Genomic DNA, 21,986 nt, shown 5'->3' with positions numbered 1-21,986 from the left:
CGAGCAGTTATATAAACATGAATCTATCCACCGAGCTCCTCCTCGTCTGCTGTGCATCCGTGTTCAGCAGCCTTTCATCTGTATCTCAGGTTTTGTATATTAAATAGTACCTGCTTCTGGGGTTCGACATGTTTCGGTTGTATTATTTTACGTATATAATTAAGATGTTGTGAATAAGTATTTCAGTTGTATCCCGTAGTTGTTTGCTTGACATCGAGCTTTATCCAAGGAAAAGATTTAGCCATCCTTATTCAGATTTAGCCATCCTTATATTTTGCTTGTTTTATTTTATTGTATTTTTGCACAACTCTGTTGCTTGTGAAGCTCGCACACAAGAATTTCACTCGCATGTAATGTACCCGTGTACCTGCACATGTGATGTGACAATAAAAGTGATTTGATTTGAAAAACAAAAACACTGTCTGTCTTTCCTCCAAAATCACACTTGGATTACAGTTGGACTGATTTACCAGGTGGTGATACAAAAAATAAAAGTCTAAGCTATTTAAATCTATAGAACATAATCAACAACAGAGACCAGACCTGAAAATGTGAAACATACTGTATTTGGCAAAAATATATATACAACAAAATATAATAAAAAATAATTATAAACAAATTTATTTTTTGAATAAGTGTTTTCATTAAGTGTTAGATAATAAACTCAAAAAGCTGCACTGTACCATAACAGCCAAGGAGCAACAAAGTCAGTGTCCACGTCTACCTTACATTAAACAGACATATTTCATCAGGGACAGATTGATCTTCTACAGAAAGTATGGTGTATAGACTGCTGAGGACTGGGGCAAAGTCATATTCTCAGATGAAGCCTGTTTCCGATTGTTTGGGGCATCTGGAAAAATGCTTGTCCGGAGAAGAAAAGGTGAGCGCTACCATCAGTCCTGTGTCAGGCCAACAGTAAAGCATCCTGAGACCATTCATGTGTGGGGTTGCTTCTCATCCAAGGGAGTGGGCTCACTCACAATTTTGCCCATAAACACAGCCATGAATAAAGAATGGTACCAAAACAGCCTCCAACAGCAACTTCTTCCAACAATCCAACAACAGTTTGGTGAAGAATTATTGGAATTATTTTGCAGCACGATGGAGCGCCGTGCCATAAGGCAAAAGTGATCACAAGTGTCACAGATGACACATTTGGCGTGTTTTTGCTGGTTTGTCGGTAGCAGCTCCTGAAACGCAAGACTGCCACACATCTGTTCGACCAACGCCAGTTGATCTAAACGCCAGTAGATCTGGAACACCGGTGTTCCAGATCTACTGGCGTTTAGATTAACTGGATTGAATGGATGAAAACACGCCAAATGTGTCATTTGTGACACTTGTGAAGTTATCTCAAACACACTCCGTCAGTCTTGATGCTGTTGAACAACACAATGTTTAAAAATGTGGCGAGTTTACCTGGTGATATCCTCATGCGCGACGCGATCGCGAAAACAGCAAACAATTAACACCACGCCGATGTTGTTCACAGGACAGCAAGAGTAAACGATCGGGAGACTCTTGCCGTCGTTATCGTTCCCCTCGCACGTTTTATTTCTCCGGTTTCCGCGTTTTTCCTTCACAACTAAAGCGAGCAGTTTACTTTGTGCACTAACATGGACTCGAATCAACCAGCGCCAACTCTGGCCAAGTGCCACAGCCTACAGCCAGATCAACTTGTGACACACATCTGCACCACGTTTGAATTCGTTTCATGCACATTTGTACCTTTCAATTGTGTCTGTTTGTGCATCATGCAAATAAACCTTTGAAATGAATGAAATGACACTAATATTTCACTAGTGTTGTAACATCACATGTCGTTAGCGTAGTCTGCCTGTGTCTTTTCCCTGCGAACAAACATTTTAGAGTTGGTAGTTATATACAGTATAAGTGTGGTTAATCTAATACACATTTGTAAGGAGATGGCAGTTACTGTGAATGTACAGCAGGTGATTAGTAATAAACAGTCAGACAAAGACCCTGACAATATCATTCAATCTTGCAGATTGCACCTCCTGTGGAAAGTGGTACCACACAGTGTGCAGAAGGCGACTACAAATGTTGTGGGTGCTAAATAAACAAAAAAAATTGATCAAAGTTGCCACTCAGCCTCTACTCAATGTGATCATAGCAGCAGGTGCAGATGTGTCACAAGTTAATCTAGTAGTAGGCTGTGGTATTTGGCCACAGGTGGCAGCAGTGGACTGACCTCCATTGGAGACTGCTCCAGCTGCTATGTGATAGTGGATCTGCTACAAATTGAAGATCATATGGAAGTTTTGGAAATTAACCCATGTATTATGTTGACAAACAAAAAAGTGACATTGATTTTGTTGCGGGTCATTTTGACCCGTACTGTGTAAATCCACTAAGAATTGTCAAGAAACTGCAATAAAACAATAGCAACTTTATTTTCCATGAGATAAACATGTAGAACACAGACATAAAACAGTTAGACTTTCCATAACTATTTTAGGAACAATTTGGTTTTTCGTTCTTACAAACACATTTCTTTTGAACTTGCCCGACGTTCTCAGTTTTTCAATGCTCAACATTTTTGTCCACATGATGGACAGAATGTAACCATGTGCTTTCTGCAGATGTACTTCTTGCATTTCTCACAAAAAGTGCTTGTTTTAAAACAGGAATCTTCCTAACTTAGATTTAAAACAAAAGATTTCTACGTCTCCTCCAGACTCAACAGTAGATGACAAACCAATCGACACACCTGAGTCACTGTCTTTCTTAAATCCACTCACTCTCACTGGCTCTGTTTATTACTAATCACTGTGTAACTGCTGTAAATTCACAATAACTGCCATCTCCTTACAAATGTTCATTAGACTGACCACACTTATACAGACTGTATATAACTACCAACTCTCCAGCCACGTTGATGGATTGCCTATATTGGCTGGAAATATTCATTTCCAGAGAAAAGACACAGACAGACTCTGCTTACAGGATGTGATGTGACAACACTGATGAACTATTGATGTGTCATATTTGTCCAAGGCGTATTTCATTGTTATTGAAAAAGAGAATATCAAAATCATGATGACCAATTGGAGTGGTGATTTCTATGACTTTGTGTATATAATTTGGAATTTTGTTCAAATGTAGGCCAATAATGAATATATGATATCATTTCATTCATTTCAAAGGTTTATTTGCATGACGCACAAACAGAGACAATTGAAAGGTACAAATGTGCATGAAACGAATTCAAACGTGGTGCAGATGTGTGTCACAAGTTGATCTGGCTGCAGGCTGTGGCACTTGGCCAGAGGTGGCGCTGGTTGACTCAAGTTAGACTCATGTTAGTGCACAAAGTAAACTGCTCGCTTTAGTTGTGAAGGAAAAACGCGGAAACCGGAGAAATAAAACGTGCGAGGGGAACGATAACGACGGCAAGAGTCTCCCGATCGTTTACTTTTGCTGTCCTGTGAACAACATCGGCGTGGTGTTACTTGTTTGCTGTTTTTGCGATCGCGTCGCGCATGAGACAATCACCAGGTAAATTCGCCACATTTTTAAACATTTTGTTGTTCAACAGCATCAAGACTGACGGAGTGTGTTTGAGATAACCTCACAAGTGTCACAGATGACACATTTGGCGTGTTTTTGCTGGTTTGTCGGTAGCAGCTCCTGAAACGCAAGTCTGCCACACATCTGTTCGACCAACGCCAGTTGATCTAAACGCCAGTAGATCTGGAACACCGGCAGCTCTGCTGCGGGACGCAGCGGTAACAGCTGATACCTACACCAAACAAAGGATCCATGTGCCGGGTTCCCAAACACGGCCAACAAAAGTTGAAATAAAAAAAAACAAACAGAGAAAGACAACCAAGACGAGCACAAAACAGTAGTCCATGACTGCAGAATCTAACAGCTGAAACTTTAGATACAAATAAAATTGGCAAAAGTAAAGAGGAGATAAGAAAGAAGCTGAGAATGAGCGGAGCTGCTGTAACAGGATGCCACGCACGGGGGCGTCGGTGTTCAAAGTAGTTCCATGTGCCAGTTAGTAACTGTGCTGCAGCGTTTGGACTAGCTGCAGTCGGCTAACTGATGACAGACTAACACCAGAGTAAAGACTGTTACATAAGTCGAGGTGAGATGAAATGAAGGCATGGATAGCTATCTCAAAGTCTGTAAAACAGAGAAATGGCTTCACTTTGCAAGTAGCTGAAGATGAAAGAAACTGGTCTTGATGACAGCATTAATATGTTTATCAAATGTTAGATTACTATCAAAAATCACTCCTAGGTTCCTCGCAAGGGCTTTTTCAAAATAAATTCCTAAGGGGCCAAAGTCATAGTGGTAACAGGGACCAAACACTCTGTTTTCTGTTCATTTAAGCTGAGAAGGTTTAAAGCCATCCACGCCTTAACATTCTCCAAACAATCCAGCAATCCCTTCAAAGGACTCACAGATTTATGTTTCAGTGGCAGGTAAATCTGTGAGTTGTCTGCATAACAATGGTGTGAGATGCCAGGTTTTTTTAAAAATTGAGCGCATAGAGAGTGTTGGAGCCAAGTCCAGGCCAATATTTTACTCAGTTACATCATGCCATATTTAAGTATTTGTCATAATCTTTAAGTTTCTATTATAATCTTGAACATTTTATGTTATAATGTAATAGTCTGTGCTCCATAAATTAATCCTGCTTTGTTAGTCTGTCGTTGTTGTAAAGTGTTGATAGATGTCGTAAAGGGGGTGTTTATTTGGCCCACATGCGGAGGGGTGTGGGTAAAAGGTTAGGTAAGCAAGCAGGACGTGGAGCAACAGTTTTCTGACCGTCGCCGTTTTAATGTTATTTTTTGTTGTAACATAAAGGGAATGTAAACGGAGCTCCCACCAGAGGCATTTGTTTTGTAACTTTCGATTTATATGGAAAATAAATGTTTTGCCCCTTTTTTCCTTCGCCTTGTTTTTGCTACCGGAAGGCATCCAAGCTACTTAACAAGAGCACGAGTCAGAAACTTTACGTCCTGCAGAAACGGCAAAGAAGGACCAAAGGTTGCCGTTACAGAGAGGATATAAATTGAAAAGAGAACTGTGCCAAGAATGGACCCCTGGGGGACCCCACAAAAAATTGAGGGTTTTGAGGAACATGTATCCCCTAATCTAGCAGAAGAACTTTGGTTAGACAGGTAAGATTGAAACCATTCCAATGCTGACAGTTGAAATAGTTTTATTAACTATGGCGAGCCCTCCAGCCTGGCCAGTGGTCTATGGCGACTTCAGATATTCACAGCCTGGAGGGACAACTTCCGAAAGCGAGCTTAACTCACCCAAGTTTAGCCAAGTTTCCGTCACCAGAAGAAAATTAAAGCGACGAGTGGTGAAGAAGTCGTTCAAAATAAAAGTTTTATCTTTTTTAGCACCTCGCATTGACCACAGTCAATCTAGCTAACACAGGGTTGCTGGCCAATTCCAATAGGTGCACCAATTCCAGGGATCGCCCAGAGATGAACAACTTGATATCCGGGGCAAATTTGTTCAGGAGAGCGTAAGAATTAGCTGTCGGTGAAGCAGCCATGCAATTTTTGAATTTTACCAATACACTGCCCCGTTTCCCTCGCCTTCTTTGACATTTCTTCCTGGTGGGATGGCATTGTGGATCGCACCGGAAGAACAGTGGTACAGTCTCGAACACAGGTGGGATATGAAAATCTTCACGTCCTTGGGCCAGTCGGGATTGCTCTACAACAGTGGCTCTGATATTTAGTAGCGATTGGAAGTCATAAACCAGAAGTGTACAGACATTTTTGAAGAAAACAGATGTAAACAAAGCTAGCAAAAACAAAGCAGGTAACAGCTGATGGCAAGCGGCACACACAGGTGCCATCAAATATCTATCCCTAAATCCATCTACAATCTGGACACCACAGGTTCTGTACAGCACGAGGGTTAATAAACCGTACCCATATCAATATGATGTGTAAATTGATTTATTCTTGTACCTCCATGCCACAGTGGCTGGATTCTTCACCCCAGTGAAGAGGTTATTGTTATTGCCTGATTTTAATAAATTGAGCCGTTTGCTCTTTGGTACCAAAGCATATCACAAAAAGGTTAATTCTAAAAATCAAAATCAGCTGTATGTTAGCGACAATACATGAAAAATCACAGGACCCACCATACAAGCTAGTTTACGAGCAGTTTTTACAAACATTATATTAATTTTTTAAAAACCATATGCAAATACCCAAAGTCTAACAACACAACCTCTACAAAAATTTAACTTTTATACGACCAGATTTTCATATACTTCCTGTGCATCCTAGCTGTTCCTAGGACTGCGCTCCGATCTCCAATGCTGTTCCTGGGATCTGCTTGAGCCAAATCTACTGATGCCACAGTAGATTTCACATTACACGAAAAGAAGAACAGGAATGGGGAATTTAATTTAAACTTACATACAGTACAGACTTACAATGATCAGTATTATAATTATGTACAAATATATACAGATGCATCAAAGAATACAGCCAGTCAAACCGGGGTAGCATTTGTTGTCCCTGAAAAGGATCAATGGTGGACCGTCAGTACACACTGGAGAAATGCTTCCAGTACTGTCAGCTGTTCAGTGGGTAGAAGACATGTGACCGTTACAATCAGGCATTTGTTCAGACTGAAGCTCTTCATTGGACAGTTTATAGTGTAGCTGCTCAGAAAGTAGAGCAGATGTACTAACAGAGGTTCAGCAAACATTTAACAAAATACACATGATGGGACTTATAGTTGGCTTTTTATGGATTCCAGCTCACTATGGAGTCAGAGGAAATGAAACGACAGAGTTGTGAAGAAAGCCACAAAACATGGGTTAACTGACCTGGCTATTAACTTCTGTCAGACAGAGATAACGAGTATAATAAGGCAAGAAATAAAGGAAACATGACAAAAACAGTGGGAGGAAGAACGGAGGGGACGATGGTTGTATAAAAATTTAAGGAGGGTAGGAGAAATGAGAAGCACAGGAAGGAGTAGGAGAGAGGAGGTGGTCATATCTGGAATAAGATTTGGACATATTGATTTGAACACTACTATTGGTGACTGTAAAACCTTTGAGTCGCCGAGAAGCTGAATAGGGGGATGTGAGATTATTATTCTAAACGTATGTTATCATATCCCTATAGTCAAGGTAGTTGAATTAGGTTAACAGCTGTAGAACATAAATATATCCCTTAGTCTAGATTGTGTGCAAAGTATGTAGCTTAGTTTCCCTTATGTTTTTAGGTTAAAAGAACATGACCATTTTTGTAGTTTGATAGACAGGTGTTCCATTATATTTTTTGGGTTGAAAGAATGTGACCATCTTTGGAGTCTGTTAGACAGGTGTGCGCTGCCTTTGATCTGCTGTGAATGTATTACACTGTTTTCTTGACATGTCAGACTGCTAAATCATGAAGAGAATGTTGTGTGCAGAGGACCTTGTGCCGATAATAGAAGAAACAGACCACATTCCCTGCCCCCACCTTTATAGAGGGCAGAAAGACAGGGAACCGAGGTCATAACTTAGGCGCCGTGACAGAGAAAGAATGTGAATGTTTAGGCTTTTACGACTAGGTGGGGGCCAGTAGACGTTATAAGAAGCTGTGTAACCCATAACCATTTTGAGATTTGCTGTGACCCTCTTCATGCATGTCTCCCCATCCGGATGGCTTATGCTCATTGTATGGAAATAAATGATTGTTGATTGAGCATTTATACACCGAGTATTGTCCTTCCTTCAGCCCAAAGATTCAAAGAATTGGGAGATTTTAACAGGGATAATGTTGACGCGCCCGCTGTTCAAAACGTAAGTTTACTGCAAAAGTGTTCAAGAAGTGAAAGTTGTCAGGCCTTATTCCAGTTTTTAAAACAGAGTATACATTTAGGGAGGATTTGGGTGTCGACGTTTCACTCCACACCAGTTGGTGGCGGTAATGCACCATTTTGGTGTTTGACAACCTCCAATAAACAATACAAAGAAGAAGAAGTCTGTTCCGGGATCACATGCTGGACACAGTTTACGCAGACGGAGTTACCGTTTCATCCTAAGCGAGTAAAATCATGAATTTGGATGATAAAACAAACTCAACCAACGCTTGGATCGATATCTGCATCGATCTGCCCACCCTTGTCTCCTGGATCGTAGCTGAGATCAGCGTGAACCACGTGGGTCTCTGCTCCCTGATCTGTTTCCTGTGTTTGGAAAGAGTTCCAGCTTCATCACGGAGTTTCTCTCGGTTTGTGGGCTCATCTAAAGGTAAGCACCGAGCTAACTTTACTGTGAGTTCAGTTCATGTTGAGTTTAGCTCCTGAATGAGGTCTTCTGCTGCTCTCCTCGGTGTCTGTTCACAGTTTATTGTGAACACGTTGAGAGAAGAGTGAGAGAGTGTTTGGAGAAAAACACCAACTAATCATTAGCTCAGCATGCTGGGAGAAAGTTGGAGCAGAAAAGTCTTTTCATTGTCCCTGCAGCTGTTTTTCTGTATGCACCAAACCTCTACAGCCTCATTTCTATTTGAAGTGATAACAGGAAATGGATGAGAGCGATCTGCTGCAGTATCAGGGTCACAATAAACTTTATTGTCCAGCTGCTGTGGATGAACACATGAGAGGAAGTGAACTCCTACAAAGTCACATTTTAATGAGTGTGGCTGCTGTAAAGTGATGCACAGGAAGATGTTAACAAAAACTAATGAAACAGAGATGAAAGTAAACAGTGTTCATATTTGAAAGCACAGAGAATAAAAATATATTGTGGTGGTTAATGTGCAGCTCTTGGTGATTTGGTAGAATCATGTTTTTAATCATGTTGTGGATTGAATGTTGGGTTTGATTTTATTTTATCTACAGAAGTTTTTCCCACCTGTGATCGTTCAGATTGATTTGTTGGGTTGACTTGAATCATGTGAAGGTTTAAAGCTTCACTTCCCCCAAAAAGAATAAAGTATAATCGTGAAGAATGTAATAATTTCTTCCTGTGTCAAACACAGCTGCACTCAAAACAGGAAGGAAAGCACTGAAACCACTGATCAAAGCTAATTAATCAATGGCCATGGTTACCGTTCACAGTGAGTGAGTCGCTGCAATTACAGCATTTGATCAATGAGCTTTAATCACTGGTTGTTGGGGAATGATGGAGGTGGTGGGACTGGGGGGCTGAAGGTGTGGAAAGTGTGGGGTGGGGGAGTAACAGCTCTGTCCCTGTTTGTGGAAACCACAGGAGGAGCTGTTCAGGCTGTTGCTGGGTGTGAATTATTGATGGAGTCTTTAAACTTGTAGTTGCTGTTTTCCAGACTGAAGCAGAGTCGTTAGCTGAAAACTGGTTTTAGAGGTTCATTCAGGACACCTTCTCAGGCTCTTACAGCCTTACCTGTATCACAACAAAGTGTATAAACCCCAATCCACCTTTAACATGGTCCTTCTCCCAAACCTTCAAATAAGACTTTCTGGCCCTGTCATAGTAAAGGGCTGCTTAGAATATTAGAGCCAATGTCACAAAGTTCCTCCTGAAGTATAAGTGAGTGAGAGAGTTTCCTCACTTTGCAGCACAACACGTCTCACAAGATTTCTACAAGCAATCAGAGTGAAATTTGTACTTTGTGTTGTCAGATGAACATATGAGACACTTTGACTCTTCAGTGCAGTGTGGAGCCTAACAAAGATCTGTTTTGTGTCCCAGCTGATCAGCAGGAGGAGAAGAGTCTGACGGAGCAGCAGAGGAACATTTTCAGCCATCTGGACTCAGCTGAGTCACTACAGAGGAAACAATGAGCTCAACACAGAAGGTGAGGAAAATATCACAGTTTCACCAAATAATCAGTCACGTCTAAAACTCTCATACTCCCAACCTGTTATATGACTGTGTTGTATATTATGTTGTTTTTTAGACTATTATGTTTACAAACATCAAGAAGTCAGAAGTTATTATTATTAGTAGTAGTGTTATTAATTAAATTTTCAATTCAATTCAGTGTTATTTATACAGCACCAAATCACAACAATAGTTTCCTCAAGGTGCTTTTTATTGTAATGTGGATCCTACAATAATACATACAGAGAAAAACCAACAATCATATGACCCTCTTTGAGCAAGCAGTTTGGTGACAGTGGGTGTTAGGTTTTGTAATGTTTATTGTCATTTATGCTTAGAAATATTTATCCATATATGCTTAGAGGTGTATAATTAATTGTGTAGTTATAGGATGTGTGATCCTTAATAGTCTTCAAAGGCTTTGTGCGCATTCCAGAGTGTTCTGGCATCCACACCCACACTCTGGGAGCATGGGAAGAGGTCGTACCCTCTCTTATTGTTTTATGGTAGGATAAACGTGGCTATATCTGTTTTAGTCTAAGTGCCTTTTGTTTAGATGAACTACTGGACTTCCAGACCAGCAGGTTTAGGGAAGTCATTTATGGGGTCACACTCTGACCACACACACACACACACACACGCACACACACACAGGCAAGGTACTCTTTGTTTGTATGTAGACGTCGTATGTTAATGAACCTATGCATATTCATGTAACCTCAATAAAAGAGCAGTGTTACGGGGGAGCGGACGAGAGCAACTGGGGTCAAGCGAAGGAACGGCGTTTGTCCGGTTCTCTCCGATGCACGAGAAACATGAAGGACTTTGCCTACTTCGAGTCTTGCTTTGCTGTGTAATTATATTGTCTTCAACGTTCCAGCGAATAGGTTCAAGCTACAAACCTATCATTAATTGGTCCTTCGAGAGCCGGAGCCCTGGAGTCGACATTCACCGAGGGGAGAAGAGACACGCTGAAAGACTGACGTCAGCCACGAAGTTCCTGTAGTAAAGTCCCGAGACGTGAGAATTTGTCATCGGCAGGTGGATTAGCTGTCTGTCTTTTCTCCTCGATGAATGACGATCGGCGGGATTCGAGGCTGATATTACACGCTAAGCAACGCCGAGTAAGTTGAGAAAGCGACTCTATAACCGCAGAACTGGGTTAGGGTCCCGAAAAAAGAGGTTTTGGTAAAATCGTCCAAGGGCCCAAGCGTCCGGTGAGTGTCCGGTTTTGAAATCGCCCTGGGTTTGTGTCCCGAGCGTCCCTTCATTGGGTTTTGTCGCGCGACTGGGTTAGTGTCCCACAACTGGGTTAGGGTCCTGAGCGATCCGGTGCGAGTCCGGAGTAGGCCTATTTTGTGTTGTTGTTGTTGTTGTTGTGTTTGAGTGTGTTTGTGTGAGTGAGTGTGGAGCAGAACACGTGGCCTGTGACACTGGCCGTTGTTGTTATCATGGGTTCCTAAGCAACCAAGAGTGCGTCAGAGGGTGACAGACGTTTATGCTGGACTTTGCTCCTGGCAGCGCAAAGTATTTAAATAAAAGAGAGCGACGGCTCCTTAGCTGCGCGGGTTCACGCGAGCACGGTCGCGCGGGTTTCACGCGGACCTGAGCCGTGCGGTTAATCGCAGGCTTATAAATGGAAGAGATTCAAATGTTAGAAGTTTTCAGAAAACACACCAGCCTTGAAGAGCGTGTGGAGAAGGCCAGCCCACATCAGCAGCACTTAAGATATGCTCTGGTGAATGGCTTTCCCCCACCCCTTGCTGACACAAAATGTTTATTCTGTAGCTTGCCCTGATCGACAACAGCCTGTGCTCCAGACCATAGATTTAATTGAGGTGGATAATTGTTAAAAGAATCTGCATTAAGCTTAGGGTTGCTCAAATTAAGTACAATGACATATGAGATGAAGTGATATAGGCAAATATTTTAACTAATGACGTGCATAGAGGCACTTGACCTGTTTGGTAAAACTGTCATCTTAATATGAGCCATTGTTGAGATATAGAGCACACCTGTGAAAACAACTAATATGCTGAACCCTGTATGAAACAGCTAAAACTACATGATGGAGAAGCTGAATTGAATATGAAAGTGCAAGTCTTTGCCACTGTGGGCAAAGCACGCAAGCACTGTGTGAGGTTGCGTTGCGGTCTCTTCTGAGCTGATGAGCAAGCTACACATTATCAGATTGAGAGCTGTCTGAGAACTCATCAAAGAGAGGGAAACGAAACTATGATAACTGTGATAACTGGAGTGTGCAGAGTTTCCGTGAGCAGTTTTTCTGCATCTTGCATTATGTTTCTGTTTATTTGTTTTGTTGGGTTGAAAATAATTAAATAAATTTGTGATCATATTTATGGATCACGATAGCACATGCCATTGGCCAAATGATTTATTTACGCAGATTAAAAAATTGTGAATGTGTCTGACGTCAAAGTGTTTTTGTGCGCTGTGTAAAAGTAATTGCCTCCAATTGTGAGAGCGGTGATTCTGCAGGTCACCAGCTATTGTAAAGGGAAAAAAAGGAGTAAAAAAGAGACAAAATTTACATTGTAGATGAAAAATAATCATAGGAAAAAGGTTTTGTGTTTATCAGCCAAGAACAACTACAATCTCATTTTCTGCTTTTAAGAAAGGACAGTTCACAAAAACAGAGAGAGAGAGATGTGTGTGGTTAAGCAGTGATGATAATAATGAACATGTCTTAGTTTGTCACTTTCAGGTGAAAAGCAGACCTGAATCAATTTTCCACATGCAGCGGTCAGAAGAAAGTTATAGTTTAACATCATTGGAAACATTCAGGCCAAGTTTCTGGCTAACGTATTTACAGCTCCATGTGTCTCTCAAACTCACAAGCGAGCTCTCACTCCTCCCTGAAGACAAGGAAAGCAGTTCCAAAGAGCAATAACATGGCAGATAAAGAGACAGCAGCAGAGTCCTGAGCAGAGACCCAGCAAGCAGCAGCAGTGTGGACAAACAGCATTGGAGAAGAAAAGCAAAACCATCATCCTGACTGATTGGATGAATGGCACTGTGTTCCCAACAAGCTGCAAATTCACTGTGCATGTGAAAGGAACATTTGAGGAGAACTGAGGAGACTGTTGGAGTTTGACATTTGCCACCTTTGGAGTAAAATGGCAAGAAGAGACAGTGAAACACCGGACAAAGCTGAAGGAGAACTGCCTGCTGTTGGACTGTTGAAGTGGGAGAGGACAACAGAGTGAGAGGAGCGGTGAGAACACATAGGAATTTTGTTGTTTAATATGGGAAGTCAAAATTTGGGTTAGCAAACCTGGGAAAAACAAAACTGACTGCTTAAGTTGGAAAATTGTGAAGGAGTCTGAAACACTGCAAAAAGGAAACATATACAAACTCACACACACAAGCAGAACATGCATTAACCCTACTAACACTTCCAAATACAAGAGAGCTCATGAAGATTAGACAACATCTTAAGCATGTGAGTCTGTTTACCATCTTGTCCAAGTCACCTTGTGTGATGCAAAGACCAGTGGACTCATAGCACATTAGTTAAGAAATTATCAAATAATAGCAGAGAAGTGTGTAGGAAAGGCAGCTTTAAGAACATGCCCTGCTGGAGATGCAGCTCCACAGACATTGATTAAACCTGCCTAATAACACAAACACACATGCAATGAAGATCAGCTTGTTATCTCTCATTAGTGTTAAAATAGCGTGAATTTAACAGACACTTGTTATCAAATGCTGAATTTATCCAATGTTGACAACTAACTCTCTAGGTTGCAGGACAACAGTTTAACTTTTGTGGGAAAAAAGATTCTGGTTTGACCAACCAGTGATCAGACAATAAATTTAGTTGTTAATATAGTAAATTGGGAGATGCTTCCTGCTTGATTGATGCAGCACAAGTAATTTACTGTATGAGGGAAATTCTATTTTTGTGATAACATTTTGAACATGCATTTCTGTTGTCCTGTCAACTTAGTGGGTTAATAGCTGATATGCAAATTAGTTGATCGTTCTTAGATTGATGAAAGGTGACTGAATTCTAGCATGAGTGAATGAGATGTGTTGGAGTTTGTTAGAGTGGAGACTCTAAAACTCTGAGTTTCCTGTTTTGATGTGCGAGTGAATCCTGTACCTAGATACACAACTCTGAATACGTCAGAACAAACTTCTTTTGTGAAGTGCATGACAACATGTCACATGTTTTATGATGACGGGAAAAAGGAAAACTGAATAAAATGGGTGTGTGGCCTAAATGAGTGAAGAGCACAGACCTGGGGATTAAACTCATAGCTAATAAGACATTAGGCTTATGTTGTGTGTTGTGCAGCTGATGGTTGGTTTGGAGTTAATCTAGCTGATGATTTTTCTTTTGTTGTGAAGTTGAGCCTGCCAATTAGTACGATGGTATGATAAACCATGATAATGGTATGATTTACCCTCCTGAGATGAGGAGCATGTGTCATGACTTAACAAGGCCTTTTTATTTTGTTACTTTCACAGTGCACTGAAAGTTTTGTTCGATAATCTCTGTCGTTTGAGCAGATCTGCACGATTAGAACAGAAAGCGCTGTACAACACGTCGTCGAGAAAATTGTTACAAGTGAGCTTCTCCACATTAAAATGGGCTCAGGAGAAAGTCACTTATCTGGGGACAATTAGAAAGTAAGTTCCTGCCTAAAAAGGATTCAGCGAGGTAATCCGATCTAAAGTTCTTCTTTTTCTTTTTGAAATAACGTCATTTTGCTGAGGGTGGAAATCTAAATGCGACGATAGTTTCCACTATCAGCAAAGAAAGAAAGAATGAATGTATGAATGAATGAGCGAAAGAGAAAAAAAACTGACTGGTAAAAGCTGACAAAAGCTGACAAGACTTGACCACTACTCAAGGTTAACCTCCACCTGGACAGGACAAAGGGGTGGATGAATCTATGTGTGTTTCCTTTTACAGGAGCAGAAAGATGCCAGCAACATTTGAGGTTGCATGATCATTTAACCTTTTAAGTGCCACTTTCTGTGTCTGTGCATCTACCAGGGGTGTTATTCACTACCTTGTGTTGCTCACAGAGGAAACTGTGAGAAAGTGTGTATACATCTGCGCAGCGCTAACATTTGCATTTTCTTTTCTACAGCATTACAGTTCTTCATGTGGTTTGATCATGTGATTTATAACAGGACAGCTGGTTGATGCTTTTCTACTACAGGATTTCTGGGTTTATGTGTGAAGAAAACTGTGTTTACAGGTTATGAGTGGTGATGCTGTTACACTGTGTTTTGGGGAAAATGTGAAGGTTACTTTGATGATGTGAATAACATTCTTTCCACAGCTATGGATGGCTAACTTTATGGTCTTTTTATAGCACCTCTGGAACCTGTCGACCTGCGCCTGGTCACCATCTATGTGTGTTGCTAATGTTTGTTTTTCTAAGAATGCATATAGAGGATTCAGCAAAAGCTGACAAGTGACATGAGAAAAACAAATAAGAGATGCAGTGTTTATGGAATAGTTAAATATGGGGCTCATTAGCTGGCCACTTTTGAGCTCCTGGTGATACATGAGTGGAGTGACTTTGCTTAAGGGAAGTCACCGATTACATTAATGTTAACTGAGCACATGGGATGATCCATGTCTGAGGCGAATTATGGAAATAATTGTAGTTTACTGATTTGAGAAAACCTGCACATGATACTTGTCCTGCTGATGTTGAATGCTTTATTACTTTTCTGATACAATTGTTTACAAGTGTGAAGTTTGATTTCACTTCCAGATCTTGTTTTCCAGGCCATGATGGTGTGTATGCAGGCTCCTGGCAGAGCCAGGTGTTAAGCAAACTTAATATGAAAAACACACTAACATCTTTTATTGCAGGGTTACGGAGCTACTCCGGAGGAGACACCCTGATGTTGCCTGGGACATGATCTAGCTAACCTTTTTCTTTAAGACAGGAATCTAGGTTTGATGAGTTGACTCATGGGAGTGTCCATGCGTCAAGAGGAGGGGTCCAGGATTAACATGAAACAATGTTTTTTATGATTGTTGCAGTGATTTGTGTGATTAACAGTTCATTTACAGGTATTAAACCTATGCAAGTGTTGCATCCAGGTTCAGATGAGGCTTTGATGGCCTATAAGTGAGGTTCCCTGAACTAAAGAATGTGGTTTGATGATTGTTGACATGCTCTCCAAATAGAAGCTTTTCCTCCTAGCAAGGAAATACAGGTGCAGCAGTCAGAGTATATAAAGGAATCTCCTGAGAAATCTTCAGAGGCCCAGTGAGAAACAAGAACCATTCCAGGCATAGCTGACAGCCCAGGCAGTGGTTGAGGTCAAAGGTCGAGCTGGTTGGGGCCCATCATGAGATCAGACTTTGAAGCCACAGCAAGGACCACGAAACTGCATTGGAATGAGATCTGTGCAAAGGGGGCTTTCCAGAGGCCAACAGAGGAGATTGTGGACAACAGACGGGCACCTGAAGGATGAGGGGAGCATGCCAAGCTCCATCGACAGCGCAGAGGGAGTCCAAAGATGGTATCATGATTCTGTGAAAAGCACAGGAACCAGAAGCTATGGTGGTGATGACAGCAGTTTCCTATGAACATCACCTAATGCTGTGCCACTGTACTGTGCATATGATGACACTGTGAAGGCTGCTGGGATCATAACAGCAGTAAGATAACTGGACCCAGCACCCTTTCCACAGAGGGGTTTTTCTGCAAAGCATGGACAATGGAGGAGTCATAAGTATCCCCCTCGCAGGACGAAGGCCTGAAGTGAGGTGATGGGGGTTGATAGAGGCCATAAAACTAGAGTGCTGAAGAGGGCTGCAGCTTTGGAGAAAACTGAGACCCATCTTGACAAACAACAAAACTAACTGGTATGTTTGAATTTCTATTCTACATACATTTGGACTCTGGTCCTATGGAGAGTGATGGAAACAACTGGAAGAGACATTCATGACGCCCTGCCGAACTAAAACCACTCTGCACAGATGATGGGTGATCACCGCAGAGCTGGGATGTTTTTGAAAATGTTACTTTCTTATTTTAACTATTAAATTAACAATTCGTTTGTTTGCTCGTAGGATGCAGTTTACCATTGAATGAGAAATATGATAACTGTTACTACATTTGTCAAACTGTGTGTGTTTACAGTAATTTAGGGTGATTTGGCTTATGCTGAGTTTGAAAATGTTTGCATTGACACTGTCAGACATTAGGTGATCATAACTGGGAACTTTTCTAGCATAAAGGTCAAAAAGGGGGGAATGTTAGGTTTTGTAATGTTGATTGTCATTTATGCTTAGAAATATTTATCCATATATGCTTAGAGGTGTATAATTAATTGTGTAGTTATAGGATGTGTGATCCTTAATAGTCTGCAAAGGCTTTGTGCGCATTCCAGAGTGTTCTGGCATCCACACCCACACTCTGGGAGCATGGAAGAGGTCGTACCCTCTCTTATTGTTTTATGGTAGGATTAACGTAGCTATATCTGTTTTAGTCTAAGTGCCTTTTGTTTAGATGAACTACTGGACTTCCAGACCAGCAGGTTTAGGGAAGTCATTTATGGGGTCACACTCTGACCACACACACACACACACACACGCACACACACACAGGCAAGGTACTCTTTGTTTGTATGTAGACGTCGTATGTTAATGAACCTATGCATATTCATGTAACCTCAATAAAAGAGCAGTGTTACGGGGGAGCGGACGAGAGCAACTGGGGTCAAGCGAAGGAACGGTGTTTGTCCGGTTCTCTCCCGTGCACGAGAAACATGAAGGACTTTGCCTACTTCGAGTCTTGCTTTGCTGTGTAATTATATTGTCTTCAACGTTCCAGCGAATAGGTTTAAGCTACAAACCTATCACTGGGAAGGAAAAACTCCCTTTTAACAGGAAGAAACCTCCAGCAGAATAAGGCCCAGAGAGGGGCGGGGCCATCTGCAGAGAGCGGTTGGGATAATAGACATGCTGTGGAAGTACATTATTATTATTATTATTATTATTATTGTTATTATTATTCTGATTACTATTAATAATATTATTATTATTATTGGTTTTATTGTTGTTTGAACAGACTTAATATTGGTTTATCACTGCAACGTTCAAAGCACCACAACGGTAGCCCGATATCAGGCAGTAAACACATTAAGTGTGTATATTTTCCCTTTTTTGAGTTTTTTTGCTCATACAAATTGAAATGCGATTAATATAGATTGAAAATGAATGACATTTAATCGCCTTTCATCAGAAATGAATCCAATGTTTTCTACAGTGAAACGTTTGAACAGTCATGAATTATTTTTAACACCAGGTTGGATGTAATGTGTTAGAACTACCAGCAGGTGGGGTTTAGAGACCTTTAAGGTGTTTGGTGCCACACTCCACCTTCAGGTTTAAAACTAGTGTTAATGGAGGGAGTTTGAAGGTTGAGTTTGTTCCACGACTGCATTTCACTCACTGACTCTGTTTGTATCTCTGTCACTGCAGGACCAACATGGAGCGAGAAGTCAGCGCTCTCAGGAGGCCGACAAACCTCACAGAAGAAAGAGAGAGAAAACATACAGCTGTGACGAGTGTGGGAAGGATTTTACTGAGAAGGATTCACTAAAACGTCATCAGGTCATCCACACTGGAGAGAGACCGTTCAGCTGTGACTTGTGTGGAAAGTCTTTTTCCTGGAACAGTGCTCTAAAAACACACCAACTCATCCACAGAGGAGTTAAAGCGTACAGCTGTGATCAGTGCGGCAGAGCTTTTACTCAAAGTAGCAGCTTACAGAGTCATCTAGTTACCCACTCTGGAATTAAGGCATACAGCTGTGACATTTGTGGTAAAACCTTCAGCCAGATAGGGAACCGAAATATACACCTACGCATTCACACTGGACATGATGTGTACTGCTGTGATCAGTGTGGCAGACAGTGTACAACCAACAGGCAGTTACAACGCCACATGTTGACCCACACTGAGGAACGACCTGATAAATGTGACCTGTGTGAGAAGACTTTTAAATCTCCACGTCACCTGAAACAACACCAACAGATCCACACCAGAAAGAGACTCTACAAGTGCAGCTACTGTGAGGTATGTATTTATATTGTTATCTTTATCTGTGTTAACTGAAACAGTAAAATTTAATTGGACGTCTGCAGAGATGCTCTTTCTTTCAGGCGACGTTCAGGATAAAAATGTTGAAGGACTGACTTACACTGTCTTTGTGTCTTTGTTTAGAAGCAGAGCGACACAGATGGATCCAGTTCTCAACCCTGTCATCACCGTGGTGGTGGGAAAGACTTTTGTTGTGACCTTTGTGGAAAAACTTTCAGTCGACAAGACGCCCTAAAAACACATCAACGTAGACACACTGGAGACAAACTGAAATACTGCAAAGAATGTGGGAGAAGCTTCACCACACCAAGTGAGTTAAAAAAACATGAACTGATTCACAGTGGGGTTAAAAAGCACCTCTGTGATCAGTGTGGGTCATCCTTCACCACTACAAGTAACCTTAAAAAACACAAACGAGTCCACACAGGAGAGAAACCATACAAGTGCAGACACTGTGACAAAAGCTTCTCACAATCAGGTAATCGTAAACTTCATGAACATACACACATGGAAGGAAACTACAGCTGTGATCAGTGTGACAAGAGCTTCAGGAATCTCAGATCATACTCCACACACAAACAATCCCACGTTACTAATAAACTGTTTCACTGTTACCAATGTCCCAAAACATTCACTAAATCATCTGCTCTGTGCAAACATCAGCGTGATCACTCAGGGCTGAAATCACTCCCATCACAGTGAATCTGAAGAGACAGAAAGATCCTCTGGTTTCAGTGTCAGACTTAAAACCCTTGAGATCAGGCTCCACAGAGTTCAGAGTGAATCTCCTGTAAAGATCTGATGAAAATGTTCCACTGGATGGATGGATTTATAATCTCTTTTTCTGAATGTTGCTCTCTTCCTGTTTCTGCAAGTGCTGACTGCACAGATGTAATATAGATCCATGTCACTGTTTGGAAGTATCAGAGAACTGCTGATGCTGTAAAGCTGCTGCTCAGTCTGATGGGCTGTTGTGTTGTTATTGGTGATGCTGGATGAAGGGCTGGTGGACCAGGTGATCTCAGGTTGAGGGTAGATCCCGTCTGAGCTGCAGGTGATCCTTTGTCCTACTTGTTGGAGATTAACTTTACAGACTTGAGCTGGAAAAAAAACTAAGAATAAAAAAACAAAAGAAAAATATATTTCTAAAGAAGTCAGAAAGAGATTTTCTTGTCACAATTTTCCTTTTCTGAAAATTGAATCTGAATGTCAGACCACAGTAAAATATAACATTTGTCTTAGTGTTTTGACAAAGCATTTCTAAATACAGATAATGATTAGTGATGTAACATGTCATGTATTCTTTATGTATTTGAAGTGTTATAAAAATGACTCTGGATCAGTCCTGGTGTCACAGACAGGCCTCGGGGCTTCAAACCTCAGAAAGTCCCTTTGGCTCTCAGCTGAATTCCTCTGACACACTTTAACAACTATAAGTCAAAGGTCAGAGGTCATATGATTTGGGAATGACAATGCTGAATAACCACATCACTGATTAGGTATTGTAGTAACAACTCAGACTATTATAATTATTTAGTTAATAATACGGGTTCAAGATGTTGTTTGTGGTTCAATTTCTTGCGTAGGTTGTAAATGTGGCAGCTTTAGTCTTTCCTCTCTTTTTAAAAGGAGTTTTGTTACCGTCCACATTCAGGATGATGAACATTTCACTGATGGTGCTGGTGTGGCACTGGTATCTCCCCTCATCCTGAATGTTCACCTCTGTCAGCTGGAGTGAGGCGTTTCCTCTGGAGACCTGATCCTTGGAAAGTGAAGTCCTACTTCTGACTTAATATATGATCGAGCAGTTATATAAACATGAATCTATCCACCGAGCTCCTCCTCGTCTGCTGTGCATCCGTGTTCAGCAGCCTTTCATCTGTATCTCAGGTTTTGTATATTAAATAGTACCTGCTTCTGGGGTTCGACATGTTTTGGTTGTCTTATTTTACGTATATAATTAAGATGTTGTGAATAAGTATTTCAGTTGTATCCCGTAGTTGTTTGCTTGACATCGAGCTTTATCCAAGGAAAAGATTTAGCCATCCTTATTCAGATTTAGCCATCCTTATATTTTGCTTGTTTTATTTTATTGTATTTTTGCACAACTCTGTTGCTTGTGAAGCTCGCACACAAGAATTTCACTCGCATGTAATGTACCCGTGTACCTGCACATGTGATGTGACAATAAAAGTGATTTGATTTGATAAACAAAAACACTGTCTGTCTTTCCTCCAAAATCACACTTGGATTACAGTTGGACTGATTTACCGGGTGGTGATACAAAAAATAAAAGTCTAAGCTATTTAAATCTATAGAACATAATCAACAACAGACCAGACCTGAAAGTGTGAAACATACTGTATTTGGCAAAAATATATATACAACAAAATATAATAAAAAATAATTATAAACAAAAATATTTTTTGAATAAGTGTTTTCATTAAGTGTTAGATAATGAACTCAAAAAGCTGCACTGTACCATAACAGCCAAGGAGCAACAAAGTCAGTGTCCACGTCTACCTCACATTAAACAGACATATTTCATATGAAATAACTGAAATGTAAAACTGTAGAAAGCTGACTAAAATATTTTAATTCTCTTGAAAACACCATGAATGGTTTTCATGGGTACCCCCTTTAATGAGCTGATGGGGGCACCCAGTGTATTTATAACTGAAGCAGAGTCTCCGAGTGAACGTCCAGATGTGATCAATAGTGAGTCAGGATGTGATTGCTTCAAGAGTATACAGCTGTGGTGAGAATTACATAAATATTGGAAAAGTTGCTGCTTAAGTTTTTATAATAGCATTTTGCATACACTCCAGAATGTTATGAAGAGTGATCAGATGAATTGCATCGTCCTTCTTTGCCATGAAAATGAACTTAATCCCAAAAAACCCCTTACCACTGCACTTCATTGCTGTCATTAAAGGACCTGCTGAGACCATTTCAGTAATCGTCTTCTTAACTCAGGTGAAAATGTTGACGAGCACAAGGCTGGAGATCATCATGTCAGGCTGATTGTGTTAGAATGGCAGACCTGACATGTTAAATGGAGGG

At 40.9% G+C, this 21,986-nt stretch overlaps 1 protein-coding gene across 2 annotated transcripts in view; it reads left to right on the top strand.

Annotated features, from left to right (window-relative positions):
- Positions 1 to 21,986, top strand: part of LOC148101545 (uncharacterized) — a 92,675-nt gene that overhangs the window by 29,090 nt on the left and 41,599 nt on the right. Inside the window, exons 4-5 of one of the 2 annotated variants that reach the window (XM_087846417.1) lie at positions 18,303 to 18,899; positions 19,047 to 19,317. In XM_087846417.1, coding sequence (XP_087702543.1) covers positions 18,303 to 18,899; positions 19,047 to 19,317 — 868 coding nt within the window. The remainder of the gene's footprint in view (positions 1 to 18,302; positions 18,900 to 19,046; positions 19,318 to 21,986) is intronic. The other variant, XM_087846421.1, reaches the window with a different exon arrangement.

This window comes from Neolamprologus brichardi, chromosome 9 (genome assembly GCF_056152115.1).
Source record: "Neolamprologus brichardi isolate AB-2024 chromosome 9, ASM5615211v1, whole genome shotgun sequence".
Lineage (NCBI taxonomy): Eukaryota > Metazoa > Chordata > Actinopteri > Cichliformes > Cichlidae > Neolamprologus > Neolamprologus brichardi.
Note: the sequence above shows the minus strand (reverse complement) of the source record. Positions and strands in the feature narration are given on the sequence as shown.